Genomic DNA, 20,814 nt, shown 5'->3' with positions numbered 1-20,814 from the left:
TGACAAAAATCCACTGCACTTAATGTGAAACTTGAGGCATTTTGCTCATTCCAAAAGATATTAGCAATAGCCAGCCCCACGTTTGACTGATAAATAATGTGAGCATGTGCACATGACACCGTTGTGCTGCTATGTGAATTTTCCCCTCTTACCTAAAATCTTTGTGGAAATACATCAGAGTTGAAATCATGACAATTTCTTTTTTTTTTGCTGTTGTTTTTTCTTTTTCCCCTGGATGTTTTAATGGATGCTAATAGATGTATGTATGGAGTCAGTGCACTGTGCCAGTGGGAGCAGATCCATGTGCATGAAGGCAGAGCAGGTTTCCTTTGGTGAATTTCACTTGAACTTGGATATCATGGCTGCAAAAGCAAACTCTGCATTTGTTACCACTGACTTAAGGAAAGAAACCTCTCTCATGGAGCTGTGTACTGAAAAATATGTGATTTTTTTGTTATTGCCCTCTTTACTTGCAGACACACAGCGGGATATGAAAATGAGAACCACAGTGCTCCCATGTTGTACAGCTGTGGGGCCCAGTACAGAATACACACCCACGGGGTCTTCAGAGGCATACAAGTGAGTACTGGGGAGCATTCCTCACAGGGAAGCAAAACTGCAGCCTGTTTGTGGTGTTCACTCACTGCTTCACTGGTGTTTGTGAGCCCATCCTTGATTTGTGGCTTCCCCACCTTGTCAAGAGATGCTTTATGTGTGTCCTGACCTCACTGAAGCCATTGCACTCTAACATAAGATTTCCTTCTGACACAGTCCTTTAAAATTGCTCATCTCTTCTTCTGAAATAGTCTGCAAAGCAGTGTTCCTTTCTGTGCTTACTTACCTTACCAGCTGCTCAGGATGGCCCAAAATGAGTGATCCACTGTGCAGCTTCCAGCTCCTGTCACTCTGGCCATGAGTGATATAACCTCTGTGGTTATATCTAATGTGACCACATATCTAATCTATGTTTATAGGACTACATCTAATAATTACATATATCAAAGTGTCAGATTTCATTTTGCTTTTACGTGTTTCTCAAACTTTAATTCAAATGGATTTCCTTAAAACTAAATATGTGATTGTTTCCTAATAACTAAGTAATTAGTGAATATTTGGGAGGAACTTACCATTCACGGGAGTTCATTTCCTCCCTTTCTGAGACAGTCATGTCATTATTAAATACCCCTGTAAAAGACATACCTTGTTAAAACTGATGGCAAAGTCATTACAGAGTGTCTGTCTCTTCTGTGTTGCTCTGTGTTGTCCACGTACATCTGTGTTTTTAGATATCATCTTCTCTCCTTTTCCTTTTCTGTGTAGTTTAGCAAGTCATTATTCAGTAGCAAGCTCTCAGAAACAGGCTTCTGAACCGGCTTTTGTTGGGTGAATGAAAGTAAATGGTCAACATTATTTAAGGAAGTTAATTATCCCAGAAGGAGGAGATCATCTTTGATGAAACATTGTGACAGTGGCCAAAATGCATTAAGGCTGACCTATTCACCAGCTCCACATAGACAGTTGTTTTTGTTTTGTTGTTAATCAGTTTGTGTTAATCCAAGATATCCATTTCCTTGTCCTTTAGCTTTATATGAGTATTTAAAATAAAAAGGACAACACTCGTCTGGCTCACGCTCTTTCCTCTCACCCTGGTATAAATTTAAAACTATTTTCTGTGGCAACGGGAGTTCTGCCAGGGCTGTGTGGTTATACATGAGGTCAGTGTGGGCCATTCAATCTCTCATAGAAACACTGGTGAGAGAATTCACTGAGCAGAGCTCACTGTGCTTCACCTCCAGATGATTTTAACGCTCTGCAAAGAACCAGTTAAGGCGCCCTAAAGTCGCTGACGTAGAATGAAGCAAAATTTCCCGTTTCCAGCACGATCCATCCAAGCATCCCTTTGTGAGGGGTGTGAGCTGGGTGTGAGCTGAGGACCCCCAGGTGGGCTCAGCAGGTCTGTGTCCCCGCAGGACGTGCGGCGCGTGCCCGGCGTGGCTCCCACCATCGTGCGCTCGGCCAGCGAGACCAACGAGAAGCGTCCCTTCATGTGTGCCTACCCTGGCTGCAACAAGAGATACTTCAAGCTGTCCCACTTGCAGATGCACAGCAGAAAGCACACTGGTGGGTATGAATCACAGCACAGCAGAGTGGGCAGGGGGGGCTGGAGGTGGCACAAGGGGCAAGAAATGGGCTGGCAGATCAGGGAGCGCGAGAATCCGTCAGATCACAGAATCACAGAATCACAGAATCACAGAATCACAGAATGATGAGGTTGGAAGAGACCTCCAAGATCATGGAGTCCAACCTGTGCCCTAACACCTCAGCCAGATTACAGCACCAGATGCCATGTCCGATCTTTTTTTAAACACATCAGAGATGGTGATTCCACCACCTCCCTGGGAAGAGCATTCCAGTACTTTATTATTCTTTTGGTGAAAAATTTCTTCCTAATATCCAACCTACACCTTCCCTGACGTAGCTTGAGACTGTGTCCTTGAGACTGTGATGAGTGAGCGTGTGCTCTGTCACCTGCGCAACCCCTCTTTGTCACCTGGGCAATTCCTCTTTTTGTCACCTGGGCAATCCCTCTTTATCACCTGGGCAATTCCTCTTTTTGTGACCTGGACAACCCCTCTTTTTGTCACCTCCAATCCCTCTCTTGGAGCTGAAGCTCTCTGGATCCAGCTAAGGAAAACACACAGCAATAGATCACCTCCCTCCCTCTTTTACTGTTACAGGGCTGCGAGTTGTTTTCTCTTTTAATTATTATTTTTTTAATTCTTTCCCCTCTCATTTGAGATCATTGAATCTCACTCCAGATCTCTTCTAATGTTAATTATGAAGAATTTTCATCTGCAAGAGGAACTTAGACATTCAGCATCCTCTGGTCTCCTGTGTAAACATTTTCTGGTAGGCAGGGATTGGCAAATCCTTCATGGGATCTTTCCATGAGGGATTGAGCCTGAAGCCAGTCATTTGCAGGATAATGTCTGGATTCTCTCTGAGTTCAGGAAATAAGACCTCAAAATGTGGAAATCAAATACTCTGCTGCACCTTGCCAAAGAGCAGACAGAGTTATTTTCCCCTGTTGGGAGATTGATGCTGTTGGATGTATAAAATTATGATAAATCTTTTGATTTATCTTACGGGTTCTCTTTTTTTTTTTTTTTTATTTGATTGCCTGTCATGTTTTTATTTAGAAAGTTCTTTCTGTGCTTACCTAGAAGTCTGTGGATGTAGTCTGTGAATATGGATGTATAGATGTTGAGTTAACCATTGATGTGATGGAAGACCAGAGGGATGGAAGAGAGCAGGAGGGCAGCCCATGCTGGGTGACCTGGCAGAGTGTCTAACACCTCATAAAGACAGCTGCAATCTTCTCCTTTTGGAGGCCATTCCGTCACTTAATTGTGTCAACTGTGAGAAATGCACACAAAGCACTTTTAATTAATGAATGGGCAAGTCAGAAAATATTGAGACAGCTGTCTTCAGAGTTGCTGAAATGAAAAATTTAAGATACTTCAGACTGTAAGTGCAAGCTCATCTTTAGAAGGGAAGGTCTACAGGAGTGCTATTCTATTTTCTATAAATGAATTCGAACCAAGAACATTGGGAAATCTTTTGAAGGCCATTAAATTCAGTATTGCCTAAACAGTTCTGAATTTTTTTCCCCATAATCACTGTTTCCTTCATTCCTAAATTGATTTACTCCATGCTTTAGCAGTCATTATTTGTTTGCTCTGGTCCTGTATTTTATTCCATTTAGTTGCTTGGCTTTCCCAGTGTTATTTCTGGATCAATCACAAGGACTTCAGCTTACATATGTTTTTTCCTTAGCTGGAGAAGATTTTTAATATTATATAATATATAATTTAGGCTTGTGGAGTCAGAAAACCCCCAAAAGACATGGGGGATAGGCCTGTGTGTGTCTGACACCCCAGAGGAGGGTTAGAGGGGTCCCATTGTCTTTGGGGCCTCTCTGGTCCAGGCTGCAGTGGAACTGGGTAGGGAAAAAACACTTTTTTCCCTTCCAGCACCTTTTCTGCACAGGTGGGCACAGATCCTTCTGCACACACATTCTGATATGCAGACAGGAAATATTATTTGTTTCTCAAACCTTCGGAAGTTTCTTTCCATAAGAGGCCAGCTTGTTTCCCGAAGCAAAATTTGGAACTATTTTTTTCCCAAAAAGAATGTGTCTGTGTTTGTCACACCTCTCCTAATCAATCAAACAATCAATCAATCAAACAAACAAACAAATTAATCTTCCTGCAAGGGGGTTCTGGACTCACTTATGGGTTTGGAGCTCTTCCACCTTATGCTGTCTGTGTCTAGTGCTAGGTCAAAGATTTTGGTCATTTTTTAAAATGATGAACACATGATTTGAAAACAAGCTGTTACATATATATGATATGAAACCAACAGATTGTATCTTTGCAGGATACTGCTGGCTCTAGGTTATATTTTTTATTTCTGTAATAGATACATACAAAGGACTGGCTCATCAGATCTTCCATCCTTCTTTCCCACTTGCTGTATTGCAAAACCAAGCAAGGCCCTGAAACACAAAGTTGGATTCTGTAATCAGTTTTTACCAATGTTTCAAATAGCCTCAGTTGAAAATATGTTAACACTTTGTACCCTCTGAGGCTGCTTATCTGTTCTTAACAATGCCTTCATTGAAACATGCACAGCCAAAAAAGCTTTTTTCTTATCTTGGTGTATTTTGCTGCAGCAGATAGGCCTCTGAAAGGAAATGCAGAAATACATCTAACTTTTCAGCTTTGCAGCAAATAATGTGAGTTGTCATTCCGTGGCAGGCTTCAGGCTCTTCCCTGCAGAAACAAATTGATGTCTAGACCTCCATAAATTTCACTTTGGGTGGAAACATCAGCATTCCTGCCAGAGACCCTTTGGATTGAGTGCCACTCATTGGGAAAACTGGATTTATCCCAACACAAAGCTGAGCAGGAGAAAATCCTGCAGATTTTCTTTGCAGAGGGAAAATCCTCTGCCTGTTTGCCAGGGATGCTCTTTAGCCTAAATGGGTTCATGCTGGCAGGTATGGGCTGCAATGGAGTATGAGAATCTGTAGCTCAGGAAGGTTGTCCTTTATGGGTGGGTGTCGAGCTGTATCCTTTCAGGCTGATATTTCTACAGCATAAAATAAAAAATACTTCGGGAACTAAAATGCAAAATTAATTTCAGAATAGTAATGACATGCCACAGCTGAGCTGTGAAGATGACAGAAAATGTTACCTGTAAAGGCTCCCTAGTAAATAAATCAACATGTATTTTCTGTGAGTTTGCTAAAGCAAATGATATTAAATAAAAATGTAGCATTAGCAAGGCAAAGTTGTGATCATGGGGCTTGTTTGATTAAGTGGGTACACTTATTTAAGAAAAGGGGTTTAAATTGGTGAACGATGTGTAGACCAGCCTTTGGATTCTCATTCCCACTTGCAGGCTCTGGTTTCAGAATCAGCCTCCTTTTCTCATCTGTTCTTGTTAGCAGCCGGCTTCTACTCTTGCAGAAGTCCTTAATTAAAGCAGTGACTGTGAATATTTTGTGCAACTGCTACAGCAGTAGAATTTTCTGTTTTCCCTGCATGGGAAATGAATTTGCTCCAGAGAAAACATGCACACTTCCCTCAGTTTAAATTAACTGCTTTTGACAAAAATCTGTTTTATTAGAAACATTTCTTGCATTATGTGCCAAGGCAGATTCACACTTGTTTTACAATTCTTGACCTTTTCTTTTAAAATTTTTCTTCTTAAATATTCAAGGCATGCCATATTCAAGACATGCCATTCCCTCTATCCTCTCCCATCTTTATTATTTCATTATGCCCTTTTTTCCCCACTACTTTCAGTGGTGTAAGGGATGATGTCTCAGGCAGAAGGGCTGGTGAAGCTCCATCTGCGTCTCCTGGCCTGTTTTGGGGCTGTGTGTGCTCACAGGAGGAGGTGACAGCATCACTGGATATTTTCATACACAAAGAGACTTCAGCCTTTTACTGGAGAGGCTTTGGCAGGGCTGGGGAAAGGAGACACTCTCACTGTGGGAATTTCATGGGGGACTGACCGACTTTTTCTCATCTGGGATGTTTCTGTCGTCCTGTTCTGAGGAAATTTATGTGGCAGTCAGCTTTGGCAGCTGACACAGAAGATGAAGAAGGAAAGGGGAATTAGGATTTCAGTCTAATGTTGTGCCTCTTTTTGTTTATTTGCTTTTTGTTTTCTTCCCAGTGTCATCATATCCCTATGTAAACATTTTAGATTGCTTCCTTTAATATCTTCATGGGTTAAATCTGACTTTAATGTAACCAAGATTATTTTCCAAAGTATTTAAAGAAATACTTTCATGTGCATGCCATCAGAGCCTCTATGCTGCTTTATTCCAATGCCTCCTTAGCCATCTTCTAAGTTTATATTGCAATTAGCAGACAATCATCCTGTCACTGCACTCCGCTCTGCTGACATTCCCCCTCTTAAATCTGCCAAAGGGCTGAATTCCTTGGAAGTAAGTGGTTTCTGGAAAGCAGGCACCCCCCAGGGAGTCCTTGTGGTCAAAGAGTATGGAACTATTTCAAACACCTGTGGCAACTTTAATCTCCTATGCTAATAAATTAAGCCCAGCAGACATAGAAATTGTCCACACCTCGGTTTGAGAGTCACTAAACTCCTTGGGGGTGGCTGCCACAGGAAGTCAGCTTGCTCTTGCAGATTTAGTTGCTTTTGTAAAATTTTTATTTTCGCTGCACCAGGATGAATTTGGAACGCTCTCCTTAATATGTTCTCTGTCACCTGGGTCCAATGCATCTGCTTTAAACTAAACTGGTTTGCTCTGGTGTCTCAGAATACCAGTGCAAGCAGGATGAATGTCCTCACCATAGAATCAGACATGCAGACACCTTCAGTGGAGGTTAAAATGAAACAGGGAGAAACCAACCCCTCTGCCCACTCCAGGTGGTGTTTTCCTCTAGGAAAAGGTCCCACAGGACCCTTGGTTTACATCTCAGCTTCCCGCAGCAAGCAGAGCTGCTGCCTCTCATTTAATAAAAGGGGTTTGAATTGGTGAAGGACATACAGACCAGCCTTTGGATTCTCATTCCCACTTGCAGGCTCTGGTTTCAGAATCAGCCTCTTTTCCTCATCTGCTCTTGTTAGCAGCAGGCTTTTGCTCTTTTTTGCTCTTTTACTTTTGCAGAATTCCCAGACAGAGCCCAGCATCCTCCCAGCTCTGCAGCTCCACTCCTGCTCCTGCTGAGGCTCTGTGCTGTGCCCCTGAACCAGACCTTCTGTGGGCAGAAATGCCATTTTATGGAATTTAGATTTAGTAAGACATTTCTTAAATGTAATAGGTGGCTGAGGCTTCAGCAGGATTCCAGGATTGTGCAGAGGGATCTCAGGTTAGGAGTGAGTCAGACCTGGAAGATCATGGAGCTGCTCCTGTAGCAGCATAAGGATTGTTGTGGCTGAACTTTCCCAAATTTCACCCCCCCCTGTGCTCTGCTGGCAGCATTTCCCTCTTTCCTCAGACTCCTCAGCTGCTGCATTTCTTTTTGCATGTTTTTGTGCATTCCCTTGCATTGAAATCCACATCCATTTGAGACACTGGCTCCTGGGGATTTCTTTTCCTAAAAATCTCATCCCAGAGGAATCCCACCCTGAGGATCTCTCCTGAACTGCATGGCAGGAGGGGAAGAGTTTATATTTACATGAGGTTTTGCAATAATTCATGGCTTTGCATCTACATGAGAAATTCTATTTAATAGCACTTTATGGAAGAAACCTAATTTGTGTTTTGGGGAAGAATATGTCTTTTTTCTGAGGTTGAATTTTTTTTGCTCAGTTTTTTTTCTAATTTCTAATTCTAATGCGGTTAAAACTGTCACCTGTGTGGATGGAACTTATTTAGCTTTTGCTTTAAACCCAATTTAGTTCAAACTGTGATTTGGTCCTCTGTATGAATTATGTGCTGCTGAGACAGGTGATACTGAAAGGGTTTAATGGGGTTTTTAGGGAAATATAAACCAAGACATTCCTGTTCTTGGTTTCCAGCAGAAAAAAAAAAATTAAAAATTTTTATTTTTGCAGCTTTAACTTCTAATTTCTTTAGAGTGAGCAGATTCAGTCTCAGTGTCAATGCAGTAGAATTTTGCCAGCCTTTCCAGCAGAGCTGTGTGGCTTTATGACAAATCAGTCCTGGTGTGCCACTAGACTGCTTCAGGCTGCAGAGAAATCTTTCAGAGCAGCACATTTCATCTTCTGGTTCAGCTTGAGGTGCTCCCTCATTTTGCCACATTTTCTAACAAACTGTTTTTCCTGCCCAGGTGAGAAACCCTACCAGTGTGATTTCAAAGACTGTGAAAGAAGATTTTCTCGTTCAGACCAACTCAAAAGGCACCAAAGACGACACACAGGTTTGTGGACATGACCTGCCTGCAATTAGAGTTCATACAGGAACTGTGATCCTGAAATTACACTCCTGAAATTTCTATTTTTCTGATGTTGTCTGCTCACAACACCAAATTCTTGAAGTTAATTTTAGGGGAAGGCCATGGCTAGGTTTTTAACTGGCCTTTTAGCACTACTGACTCCATCATCCTGACACCATCTTTTGAAACAACTTTCACAATGGAACTGTCTGCTCTATATTCTATGGGCATTAATTAAGAATAGATTGTGCTTAAAACTAAACAGTTCTACAAGAAAAATTTGCCAATGTGTAAAATTTGCCCAAGACCTGTGTTTTATATATGAAGTAAGTTAAACCTGTTGGGGGCACATGAAAATAAATTTCTGCACGTTGATTTTCTTCTGTCCTGTTTGCTCCTGCAGGATGCCCTGAGTGGCAAACCTCAGGGTCAGGATTAACCATGTTTGCAGATGATTTCAGTGAGGGTTTGTTTATGGTGGAGCTGTTCAGATGCTTCAGAGCCAGGCACTGGCAGGGGAGGTTACAAAGGGTGGGGGCCTCATCAATGACCAACTTTCTGTAATGTGTAGGCACAGGGATGGGAGGAGCAGCAACTAGGACAAAAAAAAAAAAAAAAAAAAAAGAAAAAAAAAGAAATCCAGGCTTTTGAAACTTCAGAAATATCTGATTTCATGCACCCTTTCAAAAATGTTGGGACGTAAGAAGAATAGAATTTTTTTTTTTTTTGTCTCTTAGGTGTCAAACCCTTTCAGTGTAAAACCTGTCAGAGAAAGTTCTCCAGATCTGATCATCTGAAGACTCATACCAGGACTCATACAGGTAAAACAAGTGCGTAAACTTTTCTTCACATTTATATTTCTTTTTTTTTTTTTAATTTTAAATCAATGTTGTTGTGAATGACATGGTTAGAAAGTGTCTTAACCAAGATTTAAATATTCAAAACAGCAGAAAGAATTTCAGTGTGCTGAGTTTTCAGTGTGGCTGCTTTCCCCAAGTGTGAGAGTCACTTTCCACAAAGGGATTTAGGTGATTTTAGAAACTATGCTTTCTTCCTTTGTGTTTAAAAAAATTTCAGCTTGGCAAAATAAATTCTGTCAGTTATTATGAAATGAGCATCACGGTCTCAGCCCACAAATGTCAAGTTGATCTACTGCCTTTACTGAAAGATCCCTACAAGACAGAAATTTTAATTCTAGCTTTAGCCAAAGGTCTGTAATCTAAAGTATTTGTGCCTACTCATGCTTCTCCCAAGTGTCAGCTGAGCCTAATGCAGGATAGCACAGCAAAGCTCCTGCTCTTGCTGCTGCTGCTCTAATCTCTCCAGCAGATAAAAGCAGTGCCTTTTGCAAACCCACACTGACAGACACTAAAGTAAAAGCTTACTCAAATATTCAGGGGCCTTTTAATTTTTTTTTTTTTGGTAGAAACCGTAGTATTTCATCTAAAAAAGGGGGGAAAAAAAGGGAGGCCATTTTAGTCTACTCTGCCCTCACATGAATGTAAACACCATTAAGGAGCAACTGCAGCAAGTTCTGTATTTTAGTTTTAAGTTTTAGAATTAGTCCTGTGTACTGACATCTGCTGTTCCTTCTGCTGTGCATGCAGTGTTTTTACCAAATAATTGTTTACCAGCAGTGTTTTTACCAAATAATTGTTTACCAAGCACTTTGGCATGTTGTTGGATGTCACGGCGTTTTCCATACTGGTCTTAACCTTTTAAATTCAGTCTCTGTACAGATGGACAAGGAGCCTGAAAATCTTTTTCTCCCTGCTCAGAATTCTTTTTTCTCTTCTGGACCATAAAAAAAACACCACACATTTCAGACTTCCAAAAAATAAAAGAGAAATTTTAATAAAGGAAATGATTCACCTGAGAACAGTGGCATTTTCTGTGGCTCTGGCCAAATAAATGCTTCACCCAATGGCCATGTCTACACTTGCAATCTGCAAATGGCAAAGGCTGTGCTCCTGGGCTGTTCCCATGGTCCTGGTGAGCTGCAGGGCCTGGCTCTCTGTGCATTTCCATGAAGAGAGATGTTTTCTTAACCAGCGAGAGGTAACGTTCTGGGAGAGACAAAATGGCACGTGGTGGTAACACTGGGATGAGCTGCATTCCACATCACATTTCACTGCTAACTGAGCTGCTAATTCAGGACTTGCATGACTCCAGCCATTTTTTATAGCCCAGATTAGCTACAGTGAAGAATTTGCTCTCTTTGGTGCCAGTGAAGCTCCTCTCCCTGCCCCAGCTCCCCCTGGGATCTGAGCCCCACCAACCCTGCTGTGGCTTTGCTGCCTGCCACCGGCACAGCACCTGGGCTGGGGTCATGGAGCCAACACTCCATGACAAGAGTTTTGGATGTGTCATCTCCTGAGGGGGATGAGCACGAGTGGTGGGTGGGGATTTTTCATCGCCACCTTGCCCTGTGGCTTCTCCAATCCTTCCCTTCCTTTCCCTTTCCCTTTCCCTTTCCTTTCTTTTTTCTTTCTTTCTTTCTTTCTTTCTTTTTCTTTCTTTCTTTCTTTCTTTCTTTCTTTCTTTCTTTCTTTCTTTCTTTCTTTCTTTCTTTCTTTCTTTCTTTCTTTCTTTCTTTCTTTCTTCCTTCCTTCCTTCCTTCCTTCCTTCCTTCCTTCCTTCCTTCCTTCCTTCCTTCCTTCCTTCCTTCCTTCCTTCCTTCCTTCCTTCCTTCCTTCCTTCCTTCCTTCCTTCCTTCCTTCCTTCCTTCCTTCCTTCCTTCCTTCCTTCCTTCCTTCCTTCCTTCCTTCCTTCCTTCCTTCCTTCCTTCCTTCCTTCCTTCCTTCCTTCCTTCCTTCCTTCCTTCCTTCCTTCCTTCCTTCCTTCCTTCCTTCCTTTCTTCCTTTCTTTCTTTCTTTCTTTCTTTCTTTCTTTCTTTCTTTCTTTCTTTCTCTCTCTCTTCTTTCTCATAGCCCTTGAATGATGTGACAAAGCACCCAGCCCAAGTTACCTTGCTCCACATTGAGGAAGAAAAGCAAAAGTGACTTCCTTGCAATTCTATCCTAATTTTACTCAGCTCCCAAACTATTTGTTAGGATTCAGGGACTTTTTTTCTTCACAAGCAATTTCACTGTGACAGCAATCTTTGCTGTTGAAAGAAAAAAAAAAAAAAGAAATAATGATCAAAGGAAGTTTTATCCATCCATAGACATGTTCAGCAATGGAAATGTGATCCCTGATATTTGCACCATTTCCCCCCACTCTTTTATGCACTTGTGGGAGACAGTTGATGCTTTTGCCAGTAGATAAAGTAGATTTTAGGAATTCTCTTTCCACTTAAATACCTCACATGGGAGTTTGCAAACAGAAAAACACATGTATGCAAATCTCCTTTTGTCTGAATTTAGATCAGGTTTGTGAAATGCCCAGAGTGTGAGGTAAATAAGAAGAGAAGATGCCTGGGTGAGGTTGTACCACCATCCCAGCATGTCTGGAGTGTGTTAGAGAGCATGAGGTGTGTAGACAGCACTGAAGAGCCCAGATCCAGAGCTCAACATACTTTAAAATATTGCATTTATTTTGAGGGAAAAAAAAAAAAAGAAGAAGAAGCATGAGTCACTGGGCACTGCTCTGAGCTAGTGAAAGAAGCATTCCATCAGCATTCCTGCAGCATCACAAACACAGCCTGAAATTCCACTTACACACTGCAGGAAATCAGGAGACCAGGTTAAACAGTGAAAAAGTGGTGGCATTTCTTGTTAAATTTGAATGTGCTTTGCTTAGAGTTATTTGCAGTGAATATTATGCCCATGAAAATGTTAGAAAAATGCTATTTTGAGCATTTGACATCTCCCATAGCTGTGAATCCACTTTATTTAGGTAGGGCTGGAAAACTTTGCGTTTGGCTCAGCAGACTCTGTGCTGAACCCCGTTGCTTCTACCATATTCACTTACACTCACCAGTTTCAAAGAACTTCAGCCAAAACTCATTGAATTAGCTGGGAAAAACTCCCCTTGACTGGAGGTCAAGCTCTAGAAAGTCCCTGAGAGTTTCCACAGTGACTAACAGTGTGCCTGCCCCGCCGCGGAGGTGTGACTGAAGCCTGTGCGGATGCCAGGGTGACTCTGAGCCTTGGTCATTTGAGAGCTAAGAGCAGCATAACGATGGCAGCAGGGTGCTCAGCAAGGGCCTGTCCTCAGGAGTGAACCACTGCAGAGTGTCCTGCACCACCTGGAAAGGCTGCTGGTAAACATCAGCTGAGGCAGAGGTAGGAAGGCGCCGAGCGCTGATGTGAGCAGGAGCTGGGGGCACTCCCAGGCCCTCTCAGGACAGCCCAGGGTGCCTTTCCTGCTGACAGGGGCTCTGCCAGCTCCTCACAGCCCCACAGGAAGAAAACAACCAGCAGTGTCTCGTATGAGCTGTGTGCTCAGCTAATAACAGGGTGTTTTGTTAACAGGTGAAAAGCCTTTCAGTTGCCGGTGGCCCAGCTGTCAAAAAAAATTTGCCAGGTCTGATGAATTAGTTCGTCATCACAACATGCACCAGAGGAACATGACTAAACTGCAGTTGGCCCTTTAGACAGTTCAAACAAGTGACAAAACCAGATGGGACATTATAAGCTACTGCAAACTTTCTCAGCCATCCTCGATCACCTCTGTCAGAGAGCTGCAGCTGCCTTCGCATCCTATCTGACACAAGTTAACTAAAACGTAGGATTCTGCTCAGCCTGGCCTTCCTTTTGGAGCTGCACCAGTTCCTAGCCAATAAGTCCAAGAGATTTTTACTTGTGGTTTTGTACAGAAGTAGGCAAGACCTCCACAGTTTCAAGATTACTATATAAACTGTGCTCAGCTTTCATGTCCGTCTCCAGCTCTTTTGTGTTGTTTTCACTTGAACTTTTCCAGGTACAAATTGCTGTACCTTTTTAATTCCTGCAGTGGGTAGGATGATTCCTCCCTGTTGAAGGTCTGCTCTACACTTACATCACCCCTGCATTTGCTGAGGCTCCTGAATGCTAGTACAGCTTTCCTCACAAGATGAAGGAACAATCACCTGAAACACTCCTGGTAACCCTTTTAGAGTTGGAAGGTCTGCTTTTTAAATGTCACTAGTCAAACCTTTTTTTTAAGGTTGTCTTTCTAGAGCAGCTAAAGCCAGATGAACCAGAGCCTCTCTGTACAAAAAAATAAGAATCTTACCATTAAGTTAACTTGGTTTTTAAAGAATTGCATAACTGAACCCTTAAAACTGTTTTGTTTGTCAATTAGCTCTCTCTTTCTCTCTCTCTCTTTTTAATGTATTGGTTTAAATTTATTCTATCATGAGATGCATAGATCTCCTTTACACAAAACTAATTTCAATCATTGTAGACATTTGGGATTTGTTTACAATGTAAAGCCACACTGGTTATGTGGCTAGCAAGCTGTATAAACTTAAAACTGAACTTCTAATGGGGCTGGTCCAGGATCTCCATTAACAGATTTCTCTTAAGATAAGTAACTTAAAAAAGACTCTTTGTCAAGTATATGTGAAAAAGACATTATTAGTGTAAGGAAATATATTATTTCAGGGTTTTGGGAGGAGGGGTTTATTATTTACTTTTAATTGCTTGAAATTGTGTGTATATATATATCTGATAATGTATTGCTCTTAGACATCTCCAACTAGAAAATGTATAAATATTAGAAGCATCACTGTTCTGATGTTGTTGCTGTTACAAACTATTGATAACACTAAGAATGTAACCTGCATTTTTCACTGAGCTTTCAATTAAAGCCCATTCAAAGAGAAACAAATGAGAGTCCAACAGATGTCTTGTTTCATGTCTGGTATTAAATTTCAAATGCCCTGTCCAATAGTATCCTTTTTTTTTTTCTTTTTTTTTTGTATATAAAGGTACCACCAGCACTGATGACCACTAGTTAACCTGTCCAGGTCTTGACCACAATTTATCCATCTCACTTGGGAATCATACTGGCAGCAGAAAACAGTGTCAAGTTTCATATTGTGCTATAAAGCAGTTGCTTCAACCCTTTGTCTCCTTAGCCAACCATTCCTTCTCTTTCGAGCCGTGAGATTTGTGCAAGAACTTTAGGGAACAAGCAAAATCCCATTTATAAATAGCAGAACTGGCCTTCTGTAGAACTGGGCTGAAACCATAAGCACAGATAACTTCTTAGATTAGGATGTCATAGAGCGACTTTTAAGTAAAAGTTAATTTAGAGTTGGGGTGGCTTAAATCAGTTCAGCAGGTTGGAAAAGACAGTCTTTCATAGATGATGAAGTGTGAAAACGAAGATAAAGAAATATTACTGTTTCTTTGTCATCCTGCCTGCTTTTCTCTGGAAGTAAGTACAGCCTGCCTCAGCGCCCTTTGCCCTTGCAAAATATTTGTATCTCTTTAGCAAAAAATCTTTAATGTATCTTGCCAAGCTTTTTTTCTCTAATGTACACAATGGAGTCCTATGATGGGTTGAGCTTTCTCTCTTAGAGTGCAGCTGCATCGTCAAGAAAACTCAACAGTTAATTCTTCAAGTCCTCTTTTTCGCCTGGGTATTGCATCACTGTTAATTACTGTTGGGGTACTGTGACTCATTTGTATCAGTCAACTTTATCTTTTGCTGCCAAAAGACAGCATCTCTCTGGAGAAACTCATAACAAGTGTGGCAAACATCAAATATTTGGAGCGAACAGTGTATGTAAAACTGCAGAGAATTAAAAAATAAAGCAACTCCTCCTGCTCTCTTGAAAGAAAAGCTCAGCTGCAATAACAATGTCCTCTGGTTTACCCAGCAGTTCTCGGCAACTACAAAACTGTTTTTCAGTCTGCACCCAAAATAGAGAGCTGCCATGAGTGTTTATACTAAAAGCCAAAAAAAGAAAAATCAGCCTCCGGTTTTTGCCTGCATCAGTCAAACATAAATAAAACTATCTTCTGTGAAATACAACCAAAACTCCACTGCAGCACAGGCCAGACTTCCAGTGACCTGTAAATAGCTACAGCCATGGTTTGCTGCCTGGGGAATCACATGCCAAATAATAATAGTAGATGGCTACAAAAAATGGAGCGTGGGTTGATGAGTGACAGAGCATGTCCTTTTGCTTGTGCTGTCACCACTTTCTCAGTCAAAGACTTACTGCTGCTCTGCTGTTTGATGGCCGTTGTGCCCCCCAACCTGCCAAGCACAGAGAGGATGATGGTAAACGTTTACAAGATTTTTAACATTTTTATTCCCGGTTATTTTATGGTGTTTGTTAAGAGAGGCATTCACGTCTCTGCCTTTCATTGCCCTGTTTTTGGGATTCTATCAGCAAGGTAAGCCACTGTTATGGAAGTGCTTTAGTGCATGGATTTCTCAGAAGCAGCCCCCAGATGCTGGCTCTTGCAGCATGCAATTCCTCTTTTTGGGACATGCACAGATTGATCAGCCGGCTGAGTTTCTGTGAGCTTGACCTCCCCATGAGCGATGAGGGGGCTGCACTCTATTATATCTTACAAGTATCCTCAGCTCTCTGGAAAATTTTCAATCCCACAATTAATTGAGCAAATCTTTTATGCCTCTGCCCTGTGTTCTTGAACTGAGCATGGTGACTGATGTTGTTTTGGCTGATGGTTAATGTCTCAGTGGGATTGGCACCCTCTTCCTGTCCCAGGGCTTCTGTAGCTCCCCCAAATGGAGAATGTTCATTATATAGAAAACATTTCTCCTTTTTCTTGCCACTTCATGAGATACCATATGTTGAGTAGGAAAGGGAATGTGATCTCCTCCCTCTCTGATGGTGTCAACCATCAGAGCTGACTTGGATGAATATTTTTGAGGTAGGTGAATCCAGCAAAGCACCAGAGTGAGCCTGCCTGGGTTTGTAGCCCCAGGATCTGCTCCTGGAGCATGTCTCCATGGCTATGGACTGTGCTGGCCAAGCAGGAGGCTGCTGCAGTTAGGGAACCCACCTGGAGCTAACCCATCCTGCAGACAGGTGATGATGCCTGTAAAGGAAGGGGGGGGGGGCGTGTAAAGAAGCAGCCCTTTCCTTCTCTTTCCTTCTCTTTCTTTCTCTTTCCTTCTCTTTCCTTATCTTTCCTTATCTTTCCTTCTCTTTCCTTCTCTTCTCTTTCTTTCTCTTTCTCTTTCCTTCTCTTTCTTTCTCTTTCCTTCGCTTTCCTTCTCTTTTTTTTCTCTTTCCTTCTCTTTCCCTCTCTTTCCTTCTCCTTCTCCTTCTCCTTCTCCTTCTCCTTCTCCTTCTCCTTCTCCTTCTCCTTCTCCTTCTCCTTCTCTTTTTCTTTCCTTTTCCTTTTCCTTTTCCTTTTCCTTTTCCTTTTCCTTTTCCTTTTCCTTTTCCTTTTCCTTTTCCTTTTCCTTTTCCTTTTCCTTTTCCTTTTCCTTTTTCCTTTCCTTCTCTCTTCTTCTCCTTGGTGTGTTAAGCACATTGCCCATCTCAGCAGCCACTCCAACCAGGCCTATCTGTTTCAGGGTGTCAGTAGGATTCATTTCCCTGCTCCACCAACCCACCTTTCAGCAGCTGGGGACAGTTCCTGGAGGTGCAGGTAGGTGCCTTCAAACCAGTGTTTTTTTCCTCCTCCCTGCTCCCCAGAAAAGGGAGTTTTCTGAGAGAAGCCTGCTGTGTTTTTGTCACCCACAGGACCCCACAGCAAACCCAGCACGGTAAGCAAGCTGCTCCCTGCACTTTCTCTAAAAGCCCAAGGGAAAAACTCTGGAGCAGGTCCTCAAATCCTCAGGTCCCCCTAGCAGCACAAGGTGGCACCCAAAGGCCACCAGCTGGCACAGGTGGCACCAGCTGCCAGAGGACCTGGGGAGGTTCTGCTGCTCTGCCCTGCTTGAGCCCTGCTTGTAAATTCCCCCTGGGACAAGCAGGAAAAATCACTGAGATTTCCCTTGTTTGGGGAAGACCCTCATTCCCCTCCCTGCCCTCCAATTATCAAAATAGTAATTAAAGGCAGTGCATGCAGTTCAGAATGGCACTAATGGACAGGAAAGTCCAGCTGCAATATTTGGGAAGATCCAATAAAAGATTCATTAGGATTCTTTGAGTTATTGGAAGCCCTGATGACACAAGGGAGCCTAATGAAACAGAAGAGCTGGTCACAAGAGTGATGAGTTAAAAAAAGCCCAAACCCAAACCCCAACCCCACTGACACCATTCTAAAAATTAGACAATTAAGAGTAAAACCAGGAATGCAGCCAGAACTATTCCACCTCAAATAATAAACACAAGGATAAGTTGCCAAGCGAGGTCAAAGAAGCAAATGGTAAAGTGAGTTTAAGAGACAGCTAGACACTTTTATGGGGAGAGAGGGGATTGAAGGATACAGTGACAAAACTGGGGGTAGAGCTGAGATAAACCCAGAGGACAGTGGTGGGCCAACAGCCTCAGGGAGTGCTCGGAGCCCCAGCTGCTCAGCAGAGATGTGGAGCAGCTCTTGGTGCTCAAGGGAGCCTTACCAGGGCTCTGGCAGTGTCCTGTGAGGGATGAAAAAAAACTAAAAAAAATTTAAAAAAAATATCCCAGGAAGAAAACTCCCCCCCCTTTTTTTTTTTGTTTTTTGTTTTTCATGAAAGTCTACTCATAACACGGGAAAGAAAAAGGTTGACTAGAACATGATTCAAATGAGGAAAACCCAAAATATACAGAGGTTGTGTTCTCTGCTTGTACAGAGCTTTACATAATTTCACGATGTCAGCACAGCTTGGGTGGATCCCACACAAACAAAAGCTGGCAGATCTTCCCTGGCTCCACACAGCAGCATGGTGAAACCTGGTTTGAAGTGCTTGGCTTGGCCATCCCTGCACTGGCCAGCAGGTGCAGGGTGGTAAAATGAGGGTGGGGGAAAACCAGGGAAGTGAGGCAGAGAATCAAACAAACAGAGTGCAGTTTTCTATCTGATTGCAGTCCAAAGACAAATGCCAGTTTCTGGGGCTAAAAGAAGTTGGCTCTGGTGCCCCAAATTGCTTTGAGTGGTGAGGATGGTCTGAAGGATGGTGTTCTCCCAGAACACACATGTAACATGGACAGAGGTCTGCTGGGTGCTGCAGGAATGGAGCAGCAGGAAGACTCTGCCCCAAAGAGGCCACAGATAAGGCTTGAAAAGACAAATGTTTAAAGGCATGGAAAATCTTGAATGAGAAAGTCTTCTTGCAGGCAGGACAGTCAGGAACTCCTGTTCCTGATAGCTAAATAACTATCCCATAGGTATAAATATAATTTAATTGCATCACTGTTTTTTTCAGTGATGAATAGACTTGTTATGTTCTGATGAACTCTGGCAGAACTGAGATCCTAATCTTCAAAAATAGGCTGAGCAGTGACAGAAAGACCTGGCTGACCATCCTGACTAGATAAATAAAACTAACTGTTCTTCCCCAGCATCAAAAAAAAAAAAAAGCCCTTTTAATGCAAAGGAATTGTAAGAAAACACAGGGCACTGAGGCACCTTAGTATGGAGGTGCAGGAGAGAAATACAACTGTATTTGTTCTCAGGCTGTTTCTTTTTATGGCTCATTCTCATCTGAGTCATGCCCCAGAACTTCCCATTCATTTAAATGAAATGTTGAAAAACATAACCACAAAAAAAAAAAAAAAAAAAAAAAAAAAGTAACATCACTGCCTGGAAAAATCCTGCCCCAGGATTTCTTGGGAAATGGCGTGTCCTCCTTCACGTGCTCTCTTGCTTCAGGAATCACATCTGCCTAATGTTTCCTCCCAGGAAGGTCTCTGACATTTTTAACTCTATCACTGAAGCCTTGAGGTTCAGTTCTGGTGTGGCTGCACAGCAAAGGTGCACTGGAAAGGCAAATAAAGGGATTTTATCAGCTCTGTGGCCACCAGAGCACAGCCCAGAGCAGGAGGGTGCTTTTCACAGAATTCACAGAATTCAGAGTCACTGGGTTGGAAGAGACCTTAAAGATCATGGAGTCCAACCCAGCCCCAACACCTCAACTAAACCCTGGCACCCAGTCCCACATCCAGGCTTTGTTAAACACACCCAGGGATGGGGACAGCGCATCCAGGGATGGTGCAGAATATCCAGGGATGGGGACAGCAGATCCAGGGATGGTGGCAGCACATCCAGGGATAGGGACAGCACACCCAGGGATGGAGACAGCACACCCAGGGATGGTGGCAGCATACCCAGGGATGGAGACAGCACATCCAGGGATGGTGGCAGCACACCCAGGGATGGTGACTTGTGCTCCCAGCCACAAGATGGCCTGGCCCATTGGGATTTCTGGCCCTTGGAACAGCTGCCTTCCCGGGAATGTGGGGCCACCAAGCCCCTGCTGCAGCTGGGGGAGTTTCCAAACTCGCAACACAAAGCTCCAGCCTGACAAGCAGCAGGCAGAGCTGGAGGCTCTCGTGTGATGTGTCTCCAAATGCAGCTCAGAGCCCACGGGTGCTGCTGTGCTGCTGTTCCAGCCACACACTGACAATTAACAAAGCTCAGATCTGTTTGCCTGGAGTGTTCTCCAAAGGCCAAATGCTCTGCTGTCCTTGAGGCTCCCTGGGCTGGTGCTGCAAGCTCTGAGGGGCTCCAAAGCTCTCACTGCTGGTACCTCAGAGCCGTGGGGACGGCTGCTTCTGCTCTTGGGAGGAAAAATGACAGAGGACGGAGGAAAGGGAAGGTTCAGGGCGCTGGTGTGGCTGTGGGGTGGGTGAAGCCCTCAGTGAGCTGCTCCCCTCGTGTGCAGCCAGCCTGGGAAGGGCGAGCTGCGGTTTGCAACACTGAAGGTCACAGCACAAACGGCCTGACAACAGTCCAGCGTTTCTGAGCTGCAGAAATTCCTGGTGTCTGCTGCAGGCAGGATCCAAACACTTGTGTCAATTCTGTACCATGCCCCAGACTGCCAAAAAACATTAATATAAGCATATTTATCTGGGCTGCAGTGTGTTACAAGAATTCATTAGGACAATATGTGATATGGTGCTGAAACAGAAGGCTGGGTTTCTCTGGCCAGAGATGAGGAAGTCTAGTCCCTGCTGAACTTTTACTACTGATAAAGACAATGTCTGCTGGCAGCATTCATTTTTTACTAGGCCATCTGCATCTAGTCAAGGATAACTTGACTTTCTGAAAAAGTCATTCATCAGAATCAACCCAGCACAACTTTCTCTTGATGAGTAAAGCAACACAAAGAAAGAGCAAGATGGTTAATAAACTTCTCTGGGAGCAAAAGGTCAATGCTGCTGTAAACAAAGCAGTGTCATAGTGCTACACAGAAGCATTGAAGTTCCCTGTGTGTTTATGTGGCTGATGCCCCATTTATTTTTTTATCTGTGTTTGTTATCGTTTATTTTGCTCTGCTTTAGCTGATCTATAAATCTTTATAACAGTGCTCTTTATTTTCTTAATTTTTTCGTCTCTCTTATCGCCCTTTTATCACCTGTTTGTGTCCAGTG

At 42.9% G+C, this 20,814-nt stretch overlaps 1 protein-coding gene across 2 annotated transcripts in view; it reads left to right on the top strand.

Moving 5' to 3' along the window:
• Positions 1–14,168, top strand: part of WT1 (WT1 transcription factor) — a 33,817-nt gene extending 19,649 nt beyond the window's left edge. Inside the window, exons 5-9 of one of the 2 annotated variants that reach the window (XM_074543804.1) lie at positions 477–579; positions 1,971–2,121; positions 8,337–8,426; positions 9,179–9,262; positions 12,857–14,168. In XM_074543804.1, coding sequence (XP_074399905.1) covers positions 477–579; positions 1,971–2,121; positions 8,337–8,426; positions 9,179–9,262; positions 12,857–12,978 — 550 coding nt within the window. In that variant the 3' untranslated portion in view covers positions 12,979–14,168. Of the gene's footprint in view, positions 1–476; positions 580–1,970; positions 2,122–8,336; positions 8,427–9,178; positions 9,272–12,856 lie in introns of both variants that reach the window. The other variant, XM_074543803.1, reaches the window with a different exon arrangement.
• The last annotated feature ends 6,646 nt before the right edge of the window (positions 14,169–20,814 follow it).

Source organism: Zonotrichia albicollis, chromosome 6 (assembly GCF_047830755.1).
Source record: "Zonotrichia albicollis isolate bZonAlb1 chromosome 6, bZonAlb1.hap1, whole genome shotgun sequence".
NCBI classification, from domain to species: Eukaryota; Metazoa; Chordata; class Aves; order Passeriformes; family Passerellidae; genus Zonotrichia; species Zonotrichia albicollis.
This window is presented reverse-complemented; position numbering and strand designations above follow the sequence as displayed.